The sequence below is a fragment of the Falco cherrug genome, chromosome 5 (genome assembly GCF_023634085.1).
Source record: "Falco cherrug isolate bFalChe1 chromosome 5, bFalChe1.pri, whole genome shotgun sequence".
Taxonomy (NCBI): Eukaryota; Metazoa; Chordata; class Aves; order Falconiformes; family Falconidae; genus Falco; species Falco cherrug.
Window position 1 is genome coordinate 57,108,142 of NC_073701.1, and position 23,214 is coordinate 57,131,355.

Consider the following 23,214-nt stretch of genomic DNA (forward strand, 5'->3'; position numbering starts at 1 on the left):
GTTGTGCTTTATTTATCTTCTCCATGCCACCTATAATTCTGTACTCATCTTCTCTGTCCTGTGGAGTCCCTTTCTCCAGGCTGAGCAGTCCAAGTAGCATATTTTTGGTTTTACTCTGTCTTTTTTTTTTTTACAGGGGGAGGCATGATTGCATACATTACTACATCTATGGGCACACTGTGGATTCATACAATAGAATTGTATTTCTGTTTGAGCTCTTCTAATTCTTTCCAAATAATTCTGTTCATTTGCTTTATGATAGCTATTGAGCTAGTGTTTTTGTTGAACTGCGTGACTACATGACTGATGTTTCTTAACAGACAGAGCTCCTTTGCTAGGTGCATTATTTTGCATTTACCAGTACTGAATTTCTGCTGTTCTATTGCACAATCCCTCCACAGTAAGAGTGTTCTGCCACTTTTGTCATCATGCCTAGGACCTGAGATGAGTTTGGGACTACGTTACACTTGATATTATGCAAAAAAGAAGAGTGTTTTGCCTTCCCAAGATGCTTTTAATCCAGGTGCAAGGCAGAGGACAGCAGATGAATACAAAGTTTGCGTAGGCAACCTGCAAGACTTGATAAGAAAGACTAATAATAAAGTATTTTTCTGAGAGTTTAGCCCTTCTCCTTGAGTTTTTAAGAAGGCGCGTCAAAGGAAATACCAAGTGCTCATTTGGCAATTTTAGAAACAGAGAATGGAAGGCTGCCAATTGTTAGCCTGATGGAAGCAGAAGTTGAGTTTTCAGTGTTAAATGTGAGCGGGTAGCTAGTTTGAGAATCATCGGAGGGGCGGGGAAGTGAAAGCAAGCAATTTATGGTGAATGGCATGTAGCAAGAATCATGGGGGGAGTAGAGAAAGTGTGATGTGTTAGCCATATAAGTCAGCATTTGTACATGTTCAGTAGGGTAAGCAAGAGGGAGTTAGTGGAGTTAGGCAGAGTTAAGCTGTATGTGTTCTTCTGTGTGTCTGCTGTGATTTGGTTCAGTATATGCTAAGGATAGCAGAAATTCACATCTGTCACTTCCCCACAGTAAACTGGGTAAAGAGTGAGGGGAGAATGAGTGGAGTCCTCAGTGTGACAGGCCACACTGCAGAAAGGGACACAAGATTATTTTTTTCCAAGACCCAGTTAAACACCGAAATGCTGAGGAAGGTCTAAGAGATCAGTCTCTTGTCTAAAACTCCACTTAAGATGCATCCTAGCCATGAAGACCTTGCTTGACACGATACTGCCAAAATTTAAAAAATAAAATAAATAAAAAAGGTATCTGTTTTTGTTAGTTTACAAACTGGCATCTTAAACCAAGAAAAATTACATTTCTATATACTCTTCTAGTTCTAGGTCAAATGATTAGTTCTGTGACAAGACAGCATGACACTTCGAGTATGACAGAAGCCCTGATGCTGCAGCAGAGGCTGGGAATATTAATGGCCAAATCTAGGTGAGTGCTTTTTAATTCTGCCAGTTCCATAGCTGTTTCATTTCTTCCTCATAGCCTTGGTTCACATCTCTTCTTTGAAGCAGCACTGCACTTCTTTGTTTTCTGAAGTATTAAGATTAAAATATATTAGAGACAAAATAACAAGCTTGTATGATTATTGATTATATAACCTTTCTTTGTTTTTTTTTTTTTGAGATACATTGCCTGTACCTTATACATCTTCATATACTACAGCTTTCTACTTGCAACTCTAGTGATTTTTCCCAAACTACTTTTCACTTAAGGTTTTTTTTTATTGTTTTTTGGGTTTTTTTTAAGTTTGTGGGCACCTGTCTGCACCAGATTTGATCAGTTATTTTACACTGAATGCAAAGAAAGTCATGTACTATAACAGCATGCCGCTATCTACTTCTGTTTCAACTGTGTCAAAATGTTTGGGGCTGTCTTAAGACTGGGCTTTGTGAAGTGTAAGCATCTGTGCCTAAAGGCTGCTGGAAGTGTCTTCAACCATGACTGCTGTATGGATGAGAGGTTGAAAACCTTTGCTGCAAATTTATATATTCATTGTTAATCTGTATTGCATCTATTGTCACCTGTTGCTCTCTTTTTAGCAGTGAATTCTCAGAATAATTAGTGTAGTATTGGTAGGTGAACAAGACCAACAGCTGAACGTTACTGTAGTGAGGCATTTTGGGGTGCCAGGGTAGAAAATTAGTAATCGGTGTTGTTACCTGTATCTTCCTTTCTAAACAAAACAGGCAGAATTTGTAAGAAAAAAACCCAGAGTGGTTAAAATAACAATGGGATCTATATGTGAAGACTATTAAAAGTAGTCTGTAATTGAGAGAGTGATTGGACTGATTAATAAAATTCATGACTGATCTTCACTGTGCAAAAACCCAGTTGTGTGTAGCATAGCTTCACTCTGCAACAGCAGAACCAAACAGCCAACCTTCCAGTTCGATGTTGAGTTGGGGAGAAAAAGCTCTGTCATGTTAACGCATGTTTTCATGTTATGCCTAGAAATTACACTGGAGAATCTGTGATTTTTGGCTGTATCTGGTGCTCTGCCTCTTTCTTACTGGATTAATCCAAGCCATGTTGTTACCCTTTCTGTTAAGTTCTCCATTTCAGCTCTGTACGGGTTTGGTGGCAGATCTGCACAGTCTTTAGGGTAGCAGTATCTCTTTTGGGTGGCTTTTCTGGCCAAGAAGAGGGGAAGAGTTAGCTGTTCTTCATTGTATTATTTGCACCTTATTTCTCAGCAGACTAAAGTGCTACTTGGATACTACTGCTGCATGCTAATACAAACGCCTGTCTAGAAAGCAAGTCCCAGTTTTCTTAAGGTGACATCAGATTTTTGTCCCCTCTATTTAGGAAAAGTTATCAGCCAGTTCTGTCTTCCTTCTTCATGATTTCTAGTGTCATCTCTGTTATTGACTTACTAGCTCTCTTGCAAGGTTTTGCCCCACTTTTAATTGGTGTAGTGGAAATTCTGGGTTTTTTCAATGTAAAGATGATATAAATGGGTTAAGTTTTCTTTTGTCTGGCTTTTCTTGTATCTAAGAAATACAAGACTTACCACCCTCTGCAAGGTGGTAGAAGGAGGAAAAGCAAGTTGCGAGACTTGGTTCTACGACCATTTATCATACTGTTTTATGAAGGTTTTACTATATATACAAAAATCTTTAAATGAAAATATCAAAAATACCAAATACTTCTTTTTGGTTTCCTTAATTTCCTGCTGTTCTGTGTTAGTTGAGTATTTTATTGTTTTATAGTAAATGAAGTAGACTGTGTAACACAATTTAATCCAAACGGAACTTAATAGAAATAAAAACCCCAAGTTTTAAAATGTTTGTGTTGAATGTGGGTGTTTTTTTGTTGGGGTTTTTTTTTTCCTTCCCTTGACTTCGCTTACATAGTTTTATGTACGGTGCTGTATGGGAAGTATTTAAAAGTGGAAGCACAGAGCCTCGCTGCACAGCTGCCAGCACAGGGCTGCCTCCAGGCCTGGATCACCTCCACCCTCTGTTGCGAGCCAGCCCTGGAGCTGCTGAAGCCAGGGCAGCCTTTCAGGATTGCCATGGGGGCTCTTTGTGTTGCCCCTGCTTGGTAACCTCCGACAGCCCAGGGCTTGTATGGGCGTCACTACGGCTGTGCTCAGCAGTCTAAGCCGGGAAGTGCTCCTTTAGGCAGAACTGGGATCCGGATAGTTGCCTTGTGTAGAGGCCCTGGTTTAGGAGATGAGAATTGCACCCAGTAAGTTGTTGGCTTTTGTTTTCCCTCGAGCTGCTACCATGGGAATTAAGGTGACAAATCAAATAGGTCTGTTTGGTAGTAACCTCAAGCTGAATTATTGGTAGGGCTTTAACAACTTGGTGTTGCCGCTCTTTAATGCCAAATTCAAGTTAACTACTTAAATATTTGTAATATTTATGTTGATTTATTTTTTTTACTTATGACTGCAAAATTCATGATTAATAATTGTAATTTCAGAGAGCAACTTGTGTTGGGTTGTTTTGTCAATGATACTCTGTTTTCACTTCAACTAACTTTTATTTTTTTCACCCTCCTCCTTTAGAGATCACATGGTCTTCTAAAGAAGTCATGGGTAGCTGCTGTAGCTGTCCAGATAAAGAAGCTGTCCCAGATAACCATCGAAATAAGTTTAAGGTAAGCAACTGATGTGGTATACGGTGAATTCTTTTGTTGCTTTCTTGCAGAGTAGGTCTGTGATAGAAAAAAATTAAGTGAAAATAGGGTGAGCATTATTGAATTGTTAAAACATTGCAGAGTTGCAGATCTCTGTGGCTACAGGTTTCTCTTGCCCCTTTGAGAAATCCTCTGTTACCAGCAGTGACAGGAATTCCCTAGACAGGGTGGGCTCTTTTCTGACAGTTTTGATGTTCAGGAAGGAGAAGAAGCCCCATGCTTTTGATCCATCTCCGTTTCAGTTGGTGGGGCCCAAGTAAGTGTTGTTGCCTCTGGGAAGTTATGGAAGTTAGGGAGAGAGTTGTAAGCATAAGGGGAGAGCTACTGGAGAAATGTGATTATGAACCTGCATGCAGGGTCAGCAATAGAGGGTTTTAGGGGTGCTGATATTACTTGAAGATCACTACTGATCATAGCACTTTAAGATATTTTGTTCTTTGCTTGAAGGAATTTTATTTATAAATGTGCTTCTGTCCCTTATATCCCTGGAATTTGTAAGCTTGTGAACACTTGTTCATGTGCTTAATATGCTTAACATGAAGCTGCTGAAGTCAGTGACTAAGTAAACATGCCTTTGCATAGTCACACAAGTCAGATTTGCTTCTGTGCTCCAAACTGTCTCTGTGTGTTGGCAAAAGAATGTAATGCTTCCATAGTGAAAAATGATTCATGTGTTGCCTTAGGGCAACACTGAAATGAGCTTCAAAGCTATGGGAATTTCTGGAAATGTTTAATATTATCAGTACAAAAAGCTGAAGGATAAAATATTTTTCTGTTTTCTTGGGTTTTATAAATTTGACATCATTTCATGTAACTAGTTCCTATTTTTCTCCTTTTAGAATTTCTCTATTGTTTGTGTGGGTCGCTGATTTAGCAGTGGGGGGTAGAAGATGAAAGAATGTAATTTGCAAAATGAAGAAAGTTGGCATAAGCCTCAGTGACAGATGAAACTATTCCTATTCTTTTCAGTTGACTGGATTTCAAGTTGAAAATGTCTCTTTAAGGATTAACGTTAATTGACACCATAGGGAAGATTTTTTGGTAGCCTTTTTATTGAGTAAGAAGGAATCCCACTAAAAGCAGCAATGGGAGATAACATACATGCAGAGGAAAATACAGAGTGTCCAAATTCCATAAAGGATGCAGATGGCCTCAAACTGGTTTAAAAGCAGAAAGAATTAGGGTTGAAGCTTTACACGTGCTTTCATGCAGGATAACCATAGGTTATTTGAATTATTTGTTGACTTTGAAAAGGCAGGAAAAAAAAAAATCTAAAACACTCTGGTCACAGTGCAAGGCTATACGTGTATGTGAAGGAAGCTTTATCTTGGAGCCCCTTATCCTTTTTCATTCCTTTTTCCAGCTGTAAGTGGGGTTATATGACAAAGCAAATATTATTTTTTTTAGAACTGGGACTCAAAGATTCCATTATCTGAGGTATGCCTTATCTGTGTGGAAATACTAGAATAAGTACATAAAGCCAGTTAACAAAAAATAAATTACACATCTCTTCTATTTTAACTTTCTCCTCAGATCTTACAATATTGTTGTGCAGTCTCATTCATATTGCTTCTAAATATGTATTATTTTAATTCCGGCTTTGAGGAGCAAAGGAACTGGTTTGAGTGGTTTGGTGTTTTTTTGAGTTTGTTTTTTTATTTATTTTTACCTCAAGGATTGTAACTAATATGACAGAGCAGATGAAGTGCATCAGTGAAACATGAAGATTATTAGTAGTGGTATTGGTGCTCAAAGAGTACTTACCTAGTGCTATTTAACTTCCTTTTTGTAGGTTATTAACGTGGATGATGATGGTAATGAACTGGGTTCTGGCATAATGGAACTTACAGATACAGAACTAATTTTGTACACCCGTAAAAGGGACTCTGTAAAATGGCACTACCTCTGTCTCCGTCGCTATGGCTATGACTCAAATCTTTTCTCTTTTGAAAGTGGCCGAAGGTGTCAAACTGGACAAGGTATGTGGAATTTTTGTATATAAAACTTTTTGGAAATTTATTTGCTATTGGAAGACAATTTTGTTTAAAAAACCTATATTCACCTGTCCCTTGGCAAAGGTTATAAAGGCTGTGGTTTTATATGTGAATGTGGTTTCTGGAAATAAAGTTACCTTATGAGGAGTGGTCTTATGGTAAAATGAGGATTTGAGTTGCACATAGTTTTTGGCATTTTAGGTCTGGAGCACTTCATGCTTGTATGTGTGGATACTTCTGGTCATCTTGGGAGGTGGTTTTGACAGGGAAATGCTCCTGCCTCAGAGGCTGACTTACCTTTCAGGAAGGGGCAGTGAAACCTGGAACTGTGGAGGAATCTCTTAGGAATTCAAAGAATTCTCTATTTGTAGATTTTAAAAGATTGGAGCACTGATATGAAATGGGTTTTCCTATCCTATTATTGTCTTCAGTAACACAATCATATTTCATCCTCTTTCTAAAACAAATGTCAATTTCATTTATATCAGTGACATCTTTCTCAAATTTTGACGCATTTTTGTATGAAGCGTGTAAACTTCAGCTATGCTTAGTTATTTTCTGTGTGGGTTTAATTGGAAAAAGATGGTTACCTTTCCAGTTCCCAGATCTTTCCTGCTTTGGCCAAGGTTGGCTCCCAGTGAGAAGATGCAGGCTTTTCTCTCTCTCTCTCTCTCTCTCTCCACTGCAGCAGTCCATCCTCAAGGGAATGGCTGTTTTGGTTGAGGTCTCATTTTGCATCTTTCTATGGTGATGTAGTTGTGTGTACTTGGAATTCCTATGTATTTATACATTATGAAACTAAATTGCATTTTTATTTTCTTATAGATTTTTAGCATTTACTAGTATTTTGATCAATAATTGTATTTAGCGGTTGAATGGTTTTTTTCAATCTCACTGTAAAAGATCAGGCAGATGAAAGAACTTGATCATAAACAAAGCTGATCAATCTTCATTGTCCAAGCAGAGGTAAGGGCAGGCAGTTTTGGTTTGGTTTGGGTTTTTAATCAGAGTTTAGAAGGTGTTCTCAGTTCATCTCCTAGTGAGAGATTGATATGTTTTCAAATGTTACCGTGTACTCAGTACTAAACTAAATTTTCAGACTTCTAAAGAAGAAAATAGTAAACTTTCTTTCGAAAAAAATCACTTTAATAGATTTTGCAGGTTTAATTTTCTTGTTCTAAACATATAAAATAGATGCTAATAAAATTCAGTTGAAAATACTGTTTTGAAGGTTCTTTTCCTATTAACAAGTCTGCAAAATTTTCCACCAAGTCTAATTGACTACTCTGCTTCCCTCTTAATTATTTTTTTTTTCATAGAGAAGATTCAGCAGGCTGTGTAAGCAGCAACCCTTTCCCTCCCTCTTTTGTTTCTTGCCTTCCTTACGTAATATTAAAATACTGTGAATATTGAGAAAAAAGAAATCCGGCAGAAAATGTTCTCTCTGTTGCTTTTTTGCAATGGAGCATTGTTCCTTAGACCTACGCTGGGTTTTGTGGGCACAAGTTGCAAAACTTTTGTCTTCACTTGGTGAGATGACAGAGAAGTTTTTCATTTGAGAATACCCTCAATACTGCCCAGCAACTTTTACTGATTGCATTAGTCAATATTGTTTGCGCTTTCCATTTAATCTCAAATTATATCTATTGAGAAGTTGTCTGAAGGCACTGATGGTGAAACACTGAGCTTGTGCTAGGTATTAAAAACCTTGAAAACATTTTCTAGGAGCACACTAATAGATAATTCAGCATAGAAAACTTTGAGGAGCTGGTGGTCATTATATATTGTGACACACATCACATAGTATTTAATGTGAATGTATTTAATAAAAGTCAAGATTTCATCAAGCTGTTTCTGCTTGCAGTTTCAGTGCCAATTTCTTCACCACATATTTTAAGGAATCAGCAATTTGGAAGCACTTTTTTAAAATAAAGGGTTAAAGGCATCTGAATTTCTCAGAAACATACTGGGAGCTTTTTAAAGCTTGTGAACCTTTTTTTTTTTTTTTCTTTTTTTTTTTGTCCATTAAGATTGAAGTTATCTAGTGTGAATCTTCAGAAATACACAAAAAATTAAACATGGACTATTGTACTTGAGCTGGATCATGGGTTGGGGAAATTCTGCCATGTGGAGCATTTCTGGTAGTTCTGATCTGTCACAGTTCTGTGTCCTTAAATAAATATATGATGATAGTAATTGTCAGTATGTGAACTTATTAACACTTAACAGAACTAGCTATATAGCTAGGTAGTTTTTCATAAAGAGTGTTTTAAGACTGTAATACTCACTTTAAAAAATGAGCACCTGCACCCACATTTAACAAGCATGTCAACTTTAACTTCATGCTTTCAATGGAAGAATAACCCAAAGCTGCGACTTTGCTGGTGAGGGTAAGTTGGGGCGCTCCCTGCTGTTTAAAGGCAAAGTGGCACAATACACACACAAAATACATGGTATTGCTGCTAACTTTGTGTTCTGTGTCTATCCTTTAGCCTAAAACAATTGGTTTGTTACTGTCTGTTTCACACAGTTTGTCTTAGTAGCTTATCATTTTAATCATCTTCAAGAAGCTAAGCTTTTTCCCAGTGTTTAAATCCTTCTTTCCTGTTGTGCAGGTATCTTATTTTTATGGTAATTTAATAGAAATCTGGTTTAAAAAAAATGACCTTGTAGCACCACAGCACTTTAATGTAGTGGGCTTTTTAAAAATTTATTTATTTAATAGGTATCCTTTTTATCAGCTTAAAAGAAAAAAAAAAAAACAACTTGCCCTGTTTTGTGGTTTGTTGGGTTTTTTGTTTGGTTGGGTTTTTTTACCCCTCATTTAGCACTCAAAACTTTAGTTTTGCTCTTAACTGAATCAGTTTTCTGTTCTAATTAAACTTTTGGTGCATGGGAATCTTATTCTTCTATTAGATAAACACTGTAAAGGTTCTCACAGTAATTTTGTGTGGTTTGGTGCAATGAAAATTTCTTAACATTTTTGCTTCTTTAACAGGTATTCATTACGTGGATTCCAGTTCTGTTTTTTGAAAGTTATGTACATTGTAAGGCATGTTTCTTACGTTAAAGGATTTTGATTTTTTTCTTGTGTATTTGTAGGAATCTTTGCCTTTAAATGTGCCCGTGCAGAAGAGCTGTTTAATATGTTGCAAGAGATAATGCAGAATAATAGCATAAATGTGGTAGAAGAACCAGTAGTAGAAAGGAATAATCATCAAACTGAGTTGGAAGCTCCAAGAACCCCTCGAACACCAACCAGTAAGTATGGTTATACTGTCAGATGACATAGCTGAATGTAATATGGTACTTAGCTAAAAATAGCATTTAATTTGCTTTAAATCTTTAATAATTAAAAAGAAAACTAATTTAAACCTAAAGGGCTAATTACCAGTAATGCGTCCTCTTGAGGTACTTGCTGAAGATTCTCCTTTGAGAATCTTAAGTCTTGGGAGCAAAACTGCTGTAATCAGGTTCTCCAGGTTTAAGAAATAAGCTTTGGGAGCTTTGTTGTTGCATAAGAACATGCTTCAGTGAAGCAGTGTTCCTACGAACACTTATGATTACACCTATTGAATTGCATTACAATATATCACTATATTTTACTGATGCATTTCTGAGAAACGTGAGTGTTGGGCAATGTTCTGACCTTTTTGTTAAGGGAAAAAAGTAATGGTAATACCACATCTACAGTGGGTTTGTAATCTTTCTTTTGCCGTGAGTAGACGGATGGGTAGAGTGAAGTCCTTTCAGAAATACCAGAGGATTTTAGGTAATCTCAAGCAGATGGCTTGATATTTGAAACTAGGAATTGCAGGTTATTGATGATTTCAGAGAAATGGAAGCTTCAGTACATAAGTCCCTGTTTGTTAGGGAGACATGTTATTAATGGTGGAAAGAGAAGTTGGAGAGGGAGTTTACTGGCAGAACTGCAGTGTGTAATACACCTAGATTTCAATGGTTGCTTCAGACATGTTTCCCAGTAAATGCTGGGATGCTATACTCTGCAATTTGCTTTCCCTTTCCTTCCTCCCAGTAAAACTGAGTCTTGTGAATATGTAATAAGTTTAAACATATTTTAATTTCTCTTTTGAAAAGTTAAAATTAAGATACAAAGCACCTTACTCATATACAGTAAAATGTTCTATTTTAATATGATCTTGCTTGTTTTCTAATTGAATCAGCTCCTGGATTCAATGCACAAAGTTTACCTAATGGCTACCCCAGATATCCATCTTTTGGAGATGCTTCATCACATCCTTCCAGCAGACATCCTTCTGTTGGAAGTGCACGTCTCCCCTCTGTTGGTGAAGAATCAACGCATCCTTTACTTGTAGCAGAGGAGCAAGTGAGTATTTTTTTCCCCTCATATAACTTAGGTTCTACATTAGTTCACATTTTTCAAATGCTTGTTCTGTAGGCTTTTTTTTTATGTTTTTCAGTATCAGGTGTAATGTATTTCTACTGTATGTTGACTACCTCTGAAAAGTGTTTGCTTTACATCTTTAAAATGATACTTTGTAGGATAGCTTGCTGAGGAGAAGTAACTGTTTTAAGTTGCTTTTCATATTTATATACAAGTATGTATTTGCGTATACTCTTTTCAAAAATTTCGGTAATTATTTTTAAATGCATAAATTGTACTTTATGAGAGATTCTGGTCAAAAACCTTCTTTACATGCAAAGTCTTCTATTTGGTGAATAGAGATCATGGAATGATTTAGGTTAGAAAGGGACCTCTAGAGTCCTGCAGGTCAAATTTTAGAATTAGAGGCTGCTGCACAGAACCTTGTCCTTTCATAATTTAAATACTCCAAACAAGGGGATTCCAGTGTCTGAGCCATGTGTTCCCATGTTTCACCACCTTTGTTAGGAAGGCATTTCTCCCTAACGGGTAATCAGACTTCTTTCCTGTTAAAGCTGGTATCCATTGCCCCTTAGCCTTTTGCTGAACATGTTCAGAAAGGGTCTGGCTCTGTCTTTTCATCTATTAGGTAGTTGAAAACAGCTATTAGGTGGTTTCCTGGCCTTCTGTTAAGACTGAATAAGGATGGTGCTCTCAGCTTCTTGCATGTCACACGCTCTATCATGGCTCTCAACTGGACTTGCTCTGGTGTGGTGATGTCTGTCTTGCACTGGGGAGCGCAGATGCATTCTCACAAGTGCTGAGTTGACAGTAACAATCACTTTCCTTAACGTACTGGCTGTGCTTTTGCTGACACAAACCAGTGCATGTTTGGTTTGCGTTGCTGCAGGGGCACACTGCAGATTCACATTCAGCTTATCATCCACCTGGACCCCCTCTACTTTTCTGCAAGGCTGTCTTCAAGTCAGTTGGTGCCTAGCCTGTACTGTCGGTGGTGTTCCATACCAGGCACTGGACTTTGCAATTGCTGTTGCTGAACTTCATGAGTTTTCCGTGAGTTCAGTTCTCCGGGCTGCTGAGATCCCTCTTAGTGGAAACCCTACTGGTCTGGGATAGACTGAAAATTTCAGAGGGTGTGTTCTATCTCATCATTCAGGATGCTGATGAAAATGTTAGTCAAGGTTAATAAAATGTATTGCGGTTTAGGAAGAACTCTTGTGTGTGATAAGAAACAGTGTTGGTAACTGGAGAAGGTAATCAGAGAAAAGTGTGGTGAACTGTCTTGTGGGAAGGGATTGGTTAGGAGCCCCCACAAAAGAGTCCCAAGTATTACTGTTGGAGTTATTGAAGAGTAAATGAGTTTTAAAAAATCAGTGTAGGAGTCAAGTGAGCTGTAAAGAACACTTCACCTTGTAGAGCTTGACAGAGAAGCTGGGAAGGCTGGATGGCTGCTGCTCTAAAATACTACTTTTGCTGCTTGGGTATCCAGACACAGAATTAAAATGTAGAGGAGGAATCCACTACTCCAGGCTTCCCCATTCAGCCTTGTGTTGATCCACTGTGGGAACTTGGAGGGATAACCTAGTGATGTATTCTTGCCTTTCTTAGTGACATCTGGCAGCCAACTCCTGCTCCTTTTTAGTTCTGAGTGCCATAGTTCATATAGAATTCTGTGTTTTTCTACTTGTTTCTAGTATTAGGAGGCTGTTGGGTCTTGAATAAAAAGAATGGACTGTTCTTTCAGTAGAACTAACTTCTCTTCTTATTGCTTGAGTAGTACACAAGACAAAATCGTGGGGGTTTTTTAGTGGTGGTTTGTTTGTTTGGATTTTTTTAATGAACAATAGATTTCCTTTGCAGCATGGAAATTACATAGATAATTTAGCCAAAGCAACTGTTGAACTGTTGGTCACTGTCATGGTAAGGGACAACAAGGTAGATGTCTCACTGATTTATCCAGGTGAACTAATGAGCTAAGTTGGAGCAGCCCAGTGTTGCCCTGACCACAGCAGAGCTGGAATAGAACTTGAAAAGCTGTAACTAGAGCACGACTGAGATAATTATTTTAATTTGATGTTTTAATGTAGGATGTAAATTCTGTTCTTTTGTTAGAGTAGCAGTAACAAAACCAACAGTAAAATTTCAGGTGAAAAAAAAAAAACAAAACAGCACAGTTCAACAAAATGATGACCTTTGCTCTTGAACAGCTGCTATCATGAGATTTGTTTTTTAGGTATTTTGATTAGAAAAGTGGGGAGTTAAGAAGGAAAGAAATTTGGGGTGGGGGGGAAAGCACAGAACAGCATTTGAATTTCCTTTGGTTTTTTTTCTTCCCCTTTTAGGTGCACACTTATGTCAACACTACTGGGGTACAAGAGGAAAGAAAAAACCGATCAAGTGTGCATGCGCCACTGGAATCAAAGCTTTCAAACACTGAAACAACTAAAGTGAAAGAAGATCAGATGTGTACTGATGACAGAGATGCTCAGGTTCTCCTGGAGCCTGAAGGAGTCAAGTTTGTTTTAGGACCAACACCTGTTCAAAGGCAGTTAATGGAAAGAGAAAAACTGGAGCAACTTGGGAGAGATCAAGTTAGCGGCAGCAGCACAAACAACACTGAATGGGACACTGGGTACGACAGTGATGAACGTAGGGAAACACCATCTGGTAATAAATTGGTGTATGAAAATATAAATAGGTTATCAATCCCTAGTGCCTCAGGGGTCAGGAGAGGTCGTTTGACATCAACCAGTACCTCAGACTCCCAGAACATTAACAACTCTGCTCAGAGGAGAACTGCGCTATTGAACTATGAGAACTTGCCATCCTTGCCTCCTGTTTGGGAAGCCCGCAAGATGAGTAGAGATGAAGATGACAGTTTAGGACCAAAGACCCCATCTCTGAATGGCTACCACAATAACCTAGATCCAATGCATAATTATGTCAATACAGAGAATGTAACAGTACCAGCAAGTGCTCATAAAGTAGAATTTACACGACGTCGGGACTGTACCCCAACAGTCTTTAACTTCGACATTAGGCGTCCAAGTTTAGAACACAGGCAGCTCAACTATATACAGGTTGACTTGGAAGGTGGTAGTGACTCCGACAACCCTCAGACTCCAAAAACCCCCACCACTCCACTTCCGCAAACTCCAACCAGGCGCACAGAGCTGTATGCTGTGATAGACATTGAAAGAACTGCTGCTATGTCAAGCTTGCAAAAAGCACTGCCCCGAGATGATGGTACTTCTAGGAAAACTAGACATAACAGTACTGACCTGCCTATGTGAGCCTGGGAAGCATTAAATCATTTGCACCTTTTGTGAAGTTTATAAAATTGAAGATGCAAGTACTTTGCATTTCTTAACACTAACGCCTTTTATAGACTAATAGAATTTTTTCTGCATACTTCATGTACTTGTCTAACTAAAGGGAATTAATGTAGAGCAAGTATTCATTTAGGTAACACTATTTCATTCTACAGTAGTAGTAACTAGTGCGTAGCAGCAGCGTCACCACCTTTCACAGTGCCTCTTTAAACTGATTAGAGTCTGAGTGATGTGCCAGTTTTGAATTTATAAATATTCTGGTCTGATGCCTATACTCATTAACGGCATTTATAACACTTTTTAAAGCCTGTTGATACGTGCATTATTAGCAGGTCAACCTAATCTTTCAAGATACATATTTTGCGTTCATTCCTCATTGAAGTGGCTCTTCCAGAATGAAATGTATGTAATGCATTAATTCATTCAGTTTGATGTACACAAGATATATTGGTTCATCTCAAGGGATATAAACACCACACCTTTTTTGTCTGTGTTGCTTTTGTTTTTTGTTTGTTGGGGGTTTGGGTTTTATTTTAAGACCACATGGGCAAGAAGGCCTGTAATTCCTGATAGTTTTCTTAACTTGTGAGATACTTGAGAGGGCACAAAGTTCGTTGATCACAGCTATAAACACATGTAAACCCAGCCTTAAGCTCCTTCCGCTAGAAGAGAATTCCGAGTGGCATATCAAGTTCCTTGTGAAATCTGACAGAATTTTGATCTCATTAGTGTTTTGGTTTTTTTCGGTGAAAGAATTCACAGGTTGGCTGTATGAATTAAGGCTCTTTTGTAATTTTGTAGTTCAGTGTGCCTTCCTTTCTTTGCATTTGTGCGTTTCTTTTTTATCTGTTCCATAATGTCTTGTTTTAAAAGTCAAAATTTTGTACATAACTTTAATTATCATTCAGGGTCATTTATGTGTTTGTCTTACTCTCTGCATTTGACAAAGAAAGACTCTTGAAGGTCAAATGGTTGTCTTTGTCCAGTGTTCTACTTTTACATGCCTGACAGAAATATCCCAGCTCTCTAGCAGCATGCATTATTGCACAACTGGTTTATTATGCAGCTATCGTCTTCCTCTAAAGCATTAGACGCAGGTTACACGGGAGGCAGGGTACTGGACTTGATAGTTCTTTATAGAAAATTGCACATTCTAGCAATGTGCATCCATAGTTGATAGTATACTTTTAATTTAGAAAGATATGTAATAAATTATCTGAAGGTAGTATTATCTATGAGCATACTTCTTTTCTTTTGCAGTTGGTGAATTTGATTACAACAATGGCTGCTCAGTGTTAAAGGTATATCCAGGTAGAATGTTTGTGGAATATGCTAGATGCACTCTTAGCAGGAGTTTTTGGGGTTGGCTTTGGTTTGGTTTTTTTCTAATGCGCAAGAATTGTAGAATTCTGGCAGTATTGCAGGTGCACCTTGATACTAGCAGCAGCAGTGATTACTCTCCAGACTGTGATTGCAAAGGAATTGACACTTATGTGAACTGGTGTGATGTAAAATAACCCTTGAACTGTGAGGAAAAACATGCAAGAAAAGCCATTTGGAGATCTGAAAAAAAATAAAGGTCTTCATGCAATATTTGAAGTTTTATTAAAAAAACCACAACAAACTACAATTATTTTCAGTCTTTATATTGGAGTGTATTCCTGTTGCTTTGTTAGCTTTTTCTGTGGTCTTCTCTCAGTTCAGTAGTGGCAGCAGTAGCAGCACCTGAAATACGTGTGTCTTGCCACACTGTTAAGGGATATCAGGCAACCTTTTCACTCTGACTTTCATTATTCTTTACAGACTGTACAGTACTGAAATACCAGATGCACAAAGAACATAATTTGCAGAAGTAAAAAATAGGAGTCATTGAAACCATTATGAGGAACTTAAATGAGATGAAAAAAACCCACCTCATTAATAATTTCACGGTCAACCTATGCATACTCTTGTGATAGACTCGTTGACTTGTGGGGAGGCCTTGGTGCTCAAGAAAGTAATGACTACCTAGAGCTAGATGTTTTCCAGGTCTGCAGTGTTAGTGCTCCTTCACATCTTTGCCGTTGCCTCACCTTAGGCTATGGACCAGTCTTGGCCTGTACTGAAGATAAGTTACCAGGTGTTGCAAAATACTGGGTTAATGTGTGGTTCTTGTTCTTAGCTTACAGCTCACTTAAATTCGTGAGCAGAACTAATGTTTCAGCATGTGTTTCGAGGCAATTGTGTTTGATCTAGCTAGCTGCCTAGAAATATTTGGTCTCCACTGTATAGTATGGGTGTTTCAGAAATACTAATTAATTGGATCCTTAAAAGAGACCTATGAGGCAGGGAAGTTGACAACTAGGGAAACAGAGGCTTCAAGTAGGTCCCAAGTGACCTGCTGAAATTATACCAACCAACCATATCCCTCCTTAGTTTGTTGCGCTTTCCTGTGCATTTATCCTGAATAGTCTCAGATCATACAAGGCATAAGTAATTTTATGTTGTTGCAAGATTTACAGTACTACTTAGGCCGTGTTTTCTTAGCTCTGGTCCCCAAAATTGAGAACATACTGAAATTTCAACTTTCTGTAGCCTTAATTATATTGACAAGTGTGACAACATATTTTCCATATTTTTACCCTCTTAAATTTTACAGGCGGGAATATGCTTTCTCATTTTGTCTATGCTGCAAACATACCCGGTAGTCCCTGTTACCCATGCTACTCATCTTTAGCATTCCTTATTTTCTGCCCCTTGAAGTAGATGTAGTTGCAATGCACTTTACCCTTCAAGACTTGGTAAATATTTTTTTCAGTTCAGTCTCTTCTAAAGGCTGTGATGTTAGGTTTAGTATCTGTAATCCTGGATTCAGTTTTCAGCTGAGATCCCTCCGCAGTATTTAGATCATATTTATTTTGGGCCCACAGGTGTATAGACTGAGAAACTACAAGTATGCAATCATTTTCCTTAGTAACGTTAACGGAGACATGTTAAGTTTACATAAACTAGGTCCTGCAAAAATGGCAGCATCTCTGTCTGCTCTACTTTTCATCCATAACATGCAGTTGGCTGCTACTATTCAAGCTCGTCTGACAAGGGAAGCCTTTAACTGTAGGTATTCCTTTCATGCAGTGATTTGGGAAAGGCGTACATCAGTGTATCTTTCCATCAAGGAAACAGAGTTGATAAAAAAGATGAAACAGTGACCAAAAGTACATAATAAAGATTGTACCAGAAATAGAGTTAGTGAGAATTTAATCCATCGGTTATATCAGGAAAATAATTTTTTTCTCAAATTGATGTCAAGAGAAGGACCAGGTTTTTTGGTTTTGTGGTGTTTCTTGGTGGCTCCATGAAACACTATAAAAAAGACCATACTGAAAACCTTAACTCTCGTTAGAACATTTTTTGTTTCCCCCAATAAGTACATTTGGCATGACCGGGGTTGAATGTAATGGTGTGCATTCCTGTTCCTATTGAAGTCTGCAGGACTTTTATAGAAATATCCAGTGTTCAAATAGACATTTCATATCATAAAATGGTTAAACACCACACACACACACCCCTTCCCTCAGATGTTTGGATATTTGTACATGTGTTTACATCTCTGACTAGGGCTTGGGGTGTAAAAAGTGCCACAGAAAGGAGTAAGCTGTACAAAGTCCAAACCAGTGTCAAAACAGGGCTGGTTTTTTTGCAGATGACAGACCAGCAGTTGATTTTGCTGGTTTTACAACAGTGTGTATTGGCTCAAAATCTGGCTATCCTTGTTTTTATTTTATATTTAACCACTTCTCAATGAGACGGTCTGGAGAGAGATAGTCATTATTCACTGTCAGTGAAGGAAAATGCAAGTTCTGATTAATGTTAGTTACTACTTCGAGCATATAATGATGTATCCGATTTGGACCTCTAAAATACTCTAAGCAGTATTCTCTTCGTGTAAGGTGGGATCAATGGTGAAATTCCATTTCTGCACTGTAGTAATTTATTTAATGGCTGCAAATAAGATGAAACTAATTAAGTAGGAACTAATAGTGGACTTAAATCTTAAATTCTCCTATTTCCCCTAAAGAAGTTTGGTCCTTCAGTGTGATAGATAGAATTAGGTATTTTTTGAATTTAATGATAAGATCTTTCCCATCTTTTCCTTAAGGTAGCAATTCAGGCATTTATATTTGACAGTATTTACTTAATATAAACATGAGTTCATTTATCATATCTTTATTTTAAATTCATATACACTCCAAAAAAAAAAATCCAGAAGAAATTCCATCACAAAAAACTGCGTTAAGATGGAGTCAAGGTTGCTGATGTCCTTATTACAGAGCATATACGAAAAAGACAGGAAGTCATGAGTTGAGGTTCTTTCACAATCGTTAGGAATTACTTCCTCTTTTGGACAAGATAAGTGAATACGAAAAGACAAACTTAGCAGCTGCAACTCTGACCATGTACACATTATTTCTTCTGATACTGTACTTTAAGTGTGTGACTAAGTCTGTCAGATGTCTTTTGAGGCTATTACCCTAACACGGTGTTTACTCCAGATTAACGCAGTATTTTGTTTGGAAATAATGTAGGTCTACAGATAAAATATGAGAGACAAGTTACCTTAAAGTTGGTGAAACAAGTGTTGGACATTTCTCTATTTTTATATATTACAAAGGGCATTTTGAAATTTTTCTTGCAGTTTTATTGATTTAGTGTGGTAATATACATATATTGTGACAATGTTTTCTGCTATATCCATTACTTTGGTGTAATTCTATTTTATGTAGCAAATACGTGTATATACAAAAGAGATTATGTAAAAAATATGATTAAGAAATAGGCTTGAGCCCTTGAGAATAGGGACTGTCTTCCTCTGTGTCTGCAAAGTACTTAATGCCTTGGGGTGCCAGCCACAACTCCTGTCTGAGACCTGTGGTGACTGAATTGCCAAGCGATGAGCGTGGAGGAGCAGCTCCTCTGCTTTCCACGAGAAGCCTTAGTACAAAAGATGCCGTGAAGCTCACCTTGCCACTCCCTGGTGCTGGGGCTGTGCTGTACATGCTCTTTTCCAGCGCCACCTGCCAACAACCCAGAGAGCCCGGAGTCCGTGTGTCCTTTATGCCAGTCCTTCCCCTGGGCAGTAGGAAAGGAAGTCTGGGGTAGGAGCTTTGATGTCATCAGGGAATCTTCCTTGTTAGCAGGGTGATCCTTCCGGAGCTTGTTCGGGCCTCATGCAGTGTCCTTTGAAACCAAATGAATGATGCGTGTTGACTTCAGGGGCCACTGGATGTGCTCCTACAAGATCCGAGTTCTGCTGACATAACAGCTCTGTTACACCTGAGGACCTGGTTGGTCAAGTTCTTCAGGAATGGTTTAAAAATACTGTAAAAATATATTTAATTACATGTACTAAAAAAATTTCCTATTTGTTGTGGTCAGCGTTCAGATGACTATGTGAATTTTGATTTCTTAGTGATACTTGCATATATATTGCTTTAACTATTATGTATGAAAGAGGAAGTGATTCTAAAGTGTGAAAGATCAGGATTACACCTGCTTTTTAATGGTTATGTTATTTAGCAATGGATGTCAGCAAATTTAACTCCATATTAATGCAGTTTTTTTGCATTAGAATATGTGTGTATATCATACACCCACATTTTATATATAATACGTTATATATATTTGGTACTAACTTTGTATTTTCCCTGAAATTTTGCCAAATCTCGAACACAGATGTTCTCACTTGTAAGACTTTGGTACTTAATAACTGAATGTATAAGAAATGCTCTGGTATGAAAGTGTGTTGTATGATGTCCCACAACACAGAGGTCTCAACCAGCAGGCACGTTGCCTTTTTCACATCTTGCTTCATTGCAGCATCACCTTTCATCTCCTGAAAAACAGTCTGTTTAAACTGCAGACCTGCCATCGCAGTACTGCTGAATACCACACGCTAGCATGAAAGCTGACTGGTAGTAGTAAAAATACAATAGTCACCAGTGTGCCACAAATGCATTTATTAAATGCAGAAATAGACGTTTCTACAAAGGCCAAAATCTTATGTTGTATGTTCCTTTCTTGTCATTACATTGTATGATATTGTAAGATTATTGTATGTCCTAATTTGCATTATAAAATGTTTTTTCCTACTTAAAGGCATAAATATAGCAACTTTGTATAAAGGTAGCTTTCTAGATTTTTATTTCTTTTATATAAAAATGTCTAAACAGTGGGAGTACCATTGCCAAATTGTTTATAAAATTTCAGTTACTTTGCCCTGTTCAATGAATTTCTTTTTACAAACATTCCATGTTTCTTTTATGAAAAAAAGTGATATTATACTATGCAGAAAGAGTGTATTTTTATGCCATTCCACATTAATCTTAAAAAAAAATTCATGCCACTTGTTTTAAGCTGTCATCTTTGAGAAAGCTTACCAAATGTGCATTTTTTAAAAATCTATTATGTATTATGATAACATTTTCCCCCTTTACCAGTGCCAACTTCATTTGAAAAAAAAATAATTGTAGCATGGCAATAAACTATTGATTTTACATTGAAAATTGTCTGTGAGTTCCTTCAGTATTTCCCAGTGTTGGTGTCACTGGATTGTATTTCTTTCTTTAAATTGTTGCTTCAGCTACCTGTCTCCCTGCCTGTCCTCACCCTCCTTGTATTTGACTCATTACTTAGTGGTAAGAAAAAGAACCAACAAAACAAACCAGAACATGATGACCTGTAGTCTGTAAATTTTTCTCCAAGCCTTTGTTTTATTTCTACTAGTGTTCTGTCACATCTTTCTTATGTATGTAGACTTTTTTTTTTTTTTGGTGGTACTACTGTTGCTATCAAATACTGGCTGGTGAATCACAAGGCAGCAATTTGAATGTGCTCTGTTCTCAGTTACTAAATGAGTAAGATTTCACAAAACCCAAATGGACGTTGTTAGCATAGTACTGATAAATTCAGAAAGGAAGTAATAAGAAAATACATGGTTGAAGTCCTGTCCAGGTGGCCTTTCCTCTGGAGACTGTAAAATATGGTGGTTGATTTATCATAATTCAGTATTTTCTCTTTTGTCCCTCCCAAGTCACTGTTTTATGGCATAATTTATGCCTAATACGCCATAATAAATGGCAAAATGAACAAAACTCCAGAAACATTGGGAGATGTTTTGTTTTCAGAACCTCTTAAGAAACACCATTATGTGGTCCTTGCACAATGTTGGTTAGATAACTTATGAAATCTGAAAACTCAGTTCTCAAGAAGGTTTCCATATCTCTGGCCAACGGTTTTGCAGCTTTCCTAACAGGCATGGCAGCTTAGCAGTCCATTACACTTAATGTTTCCATACTAGCATGATACGGAGTTCAGCAGAAACTTTGGTTCTGTGTGCCTTCATTTCAAATGGACGGAAAGCTTCCCAGTTACATTTGGTTGAAATACTTCAGTGCACCAGTTCTGATGTGACAGCAGATGAAATACATGCAGTTAAGAGAATTAATCGCTAGCAATGTTAAAACATCATGCAACTGATATAAGTGGTTCCAATTAAAATATGCATGTGCCTTGCATTCTTGACCTAGTGCTTTGTTATAAAATAAAATTTTGAAGCCAGCTGAAAATAGGTGGCATTTGAACAGCCAAGCATTAAAGAGCTGACCTTCCAGCCCTATGTGCCTAGTACTAGGATTTCCAATAATGATATAAACTGGCCTTGTTAAAATCCTGTACACAAACCACAATAATACATCTGTTAATTTTCAGTTGGGAGCACCTGAAGGGTTGAATTTTGTGAAGAGTCTGTGTTCTTTCCCTTCCTTCCTCAAACTCTTATGTGCTCAGAGGCTTAAGTGAATGGTTTCACTGAAGTTAAGGCTTAAAATAGATACTGTGATCGATGCCTGTATTATTGGTCCCAAAGAAACCAGGGAACAGTTGCTGCTTTATTATTACTACATCATTAACATCTCGGCTGTAAACAGAAGGTCTCAGTCTGAATTAAAGCGCTATCAGTAGATACTGAGACATGTGGAGGTCTGAGAATTCATCCCTAAGCAACCAAGCCTGTGCAGTGCCCTCACCTCTGTTGTGCCGATGGCAATTTTTAAGGTCACACTGTAAGAGGAGAAAAGAAAAAGTGCCTAATTTTTAATGTTTTTGTAAACACATATACTTTGTAAATCACCTCATCTCTTTCAAGGTCGTTTTCAATCTGCTGCTGGGTTCTTCCTGTTCTGGTGTTGCTACTTGTACACATTGTAACTCATAGCTTAGGGATAGTCAAAAGCCCCTTAAACCAAATTTATAAATTTGCTGTAGTAAGTTTTTCTATGAGCATTTGGTCTCCCGAAGGCCAGAACGCAGTTAATTGTCCAAGGCACTTTAAAATCTCTTTTTTCCCCAGCTCACACCACAGTAGCAGCAAATGTGAATTAAAATTAATTTAGTTCAGCGCAAATCTTTATGAATGCTCTGAAATAAAAAGAGCTGACATTGTTTTAGTTGGGTTTTTACCCCTACATTTTCTACACAACTATGAGGAAAACTGAAGATGTTAAAATTTAGTTAGTACTCTAGTTTTCAAGACAATGTTAAGGGGGAGAAGATATCTCTCTGAAGAAAACAAAGTAAAATGCCCAAAGAACTCAAGAAAAAACACTAACCAGGTACTGATGTACTGAAAACCAGAGGTAGATGTGAAAGTCTGCAGAGTTTTAGTCATGGCTTTAGCTCTTTTTTGCTGTCTCCATTGGGATAGATACCCATCTTTGGCCAGTTTGAATCTAGAACAAACAGCTTTGTGTATATCCCACGAGGGTTGTATCTGGCAGCAAGGAGAGGAATACCAGCTGGAATTAATTCTTGAGGAACAAGTCATACAAACCAATTAACTTTTTTTATATGACCAGGTAACTAAATGGGCTTTTCGTGTGGAGGAAAAGCAGTGACAGGACAAGGCTTGGATGGGTTCTCACGTCTGCAAAGCTGCCAAGATAATAGTTACCAATTTTTTAATATTGAAATGAAGAGTGTATTGAGTAGGACTGTGCTGGGGTATCTCCTGTTCACTGCTTTTAATTGGTGATGCGGATGATGTAATAGCTAATAGCTGCGACGGTCTGGCAAGCGTGCTGGAGGCCAGAACAGTAATTTCAAGGAATCATTTCGGTTGGAAAAGACCCTTAAGATCATTGAGTCCAACCATTAACTCTGGACTGCCAAGTCCATCACTAAACCATGTAATTAAGCACTGCATCTATGCGTTTTTTAAACACCTCCAGGGATGGCGATCCCACCACGTCCCTGGGCAGCCCGTTCCAATGCCTGACAGCCCTTTCAGCGAAAACATTTTTCCTCGTGTCCAGTCTAAACCTCCCC

General features: G+C 37.8%; 1 protein-coding gene across 3 annotated transcripts in view; it reads left to right on the top strand.

The window, feature by feature from the left end:
• FRS2 (fibroblast growth factor receptor substrate 2) overlaps positions 1 to 20,396 on the top strand; it is a 58,222-nt gene extending 37,826 nt beyond the window's left edge. For 2 of the 3 annotated variants that reach the window (XM_055710721.1, XM_055710722.1), the window contains 6 exons: positions 1,342 to 1,447; positions 4,032 to 4,123; positions 5,955 to 6,141; positions 9,259 to 9,417; positions 10,341 to 10,504; positions 12,865 to 20,396. In XM_055710721.1, coding sequence (XP_055566696.1) covers positions 4,058 to 4,123; positions 5,955 to 6,141; positions 9,259 to 9,417; positions 10,341 to 10,504; positions 12,865 to 13,815 — 1,527 coding nt within the window. In that variant the 5' untranslated portion in view covers positions 1,342 to 1,447; positions 4,032 to 4,057 and the 3' untranslated portion in view covers positions 13,816 to 20,396. Of the gene's footprint in view, positions 1 to 1,339; positions 1,448 to 4,031; positions 4,124 to 5,954; positions 6,142 to 9,258; positions 9,418 to 10,340; positions 10,505 to 12,864 lie in introns of those variants that run through there. The other variant, XM_055710723.1, reaches the window with a different exon arrangement.
• The last annotated feature ends 2,818 nt before the right edge of the window (positions 20,397 to 23,214 follow it).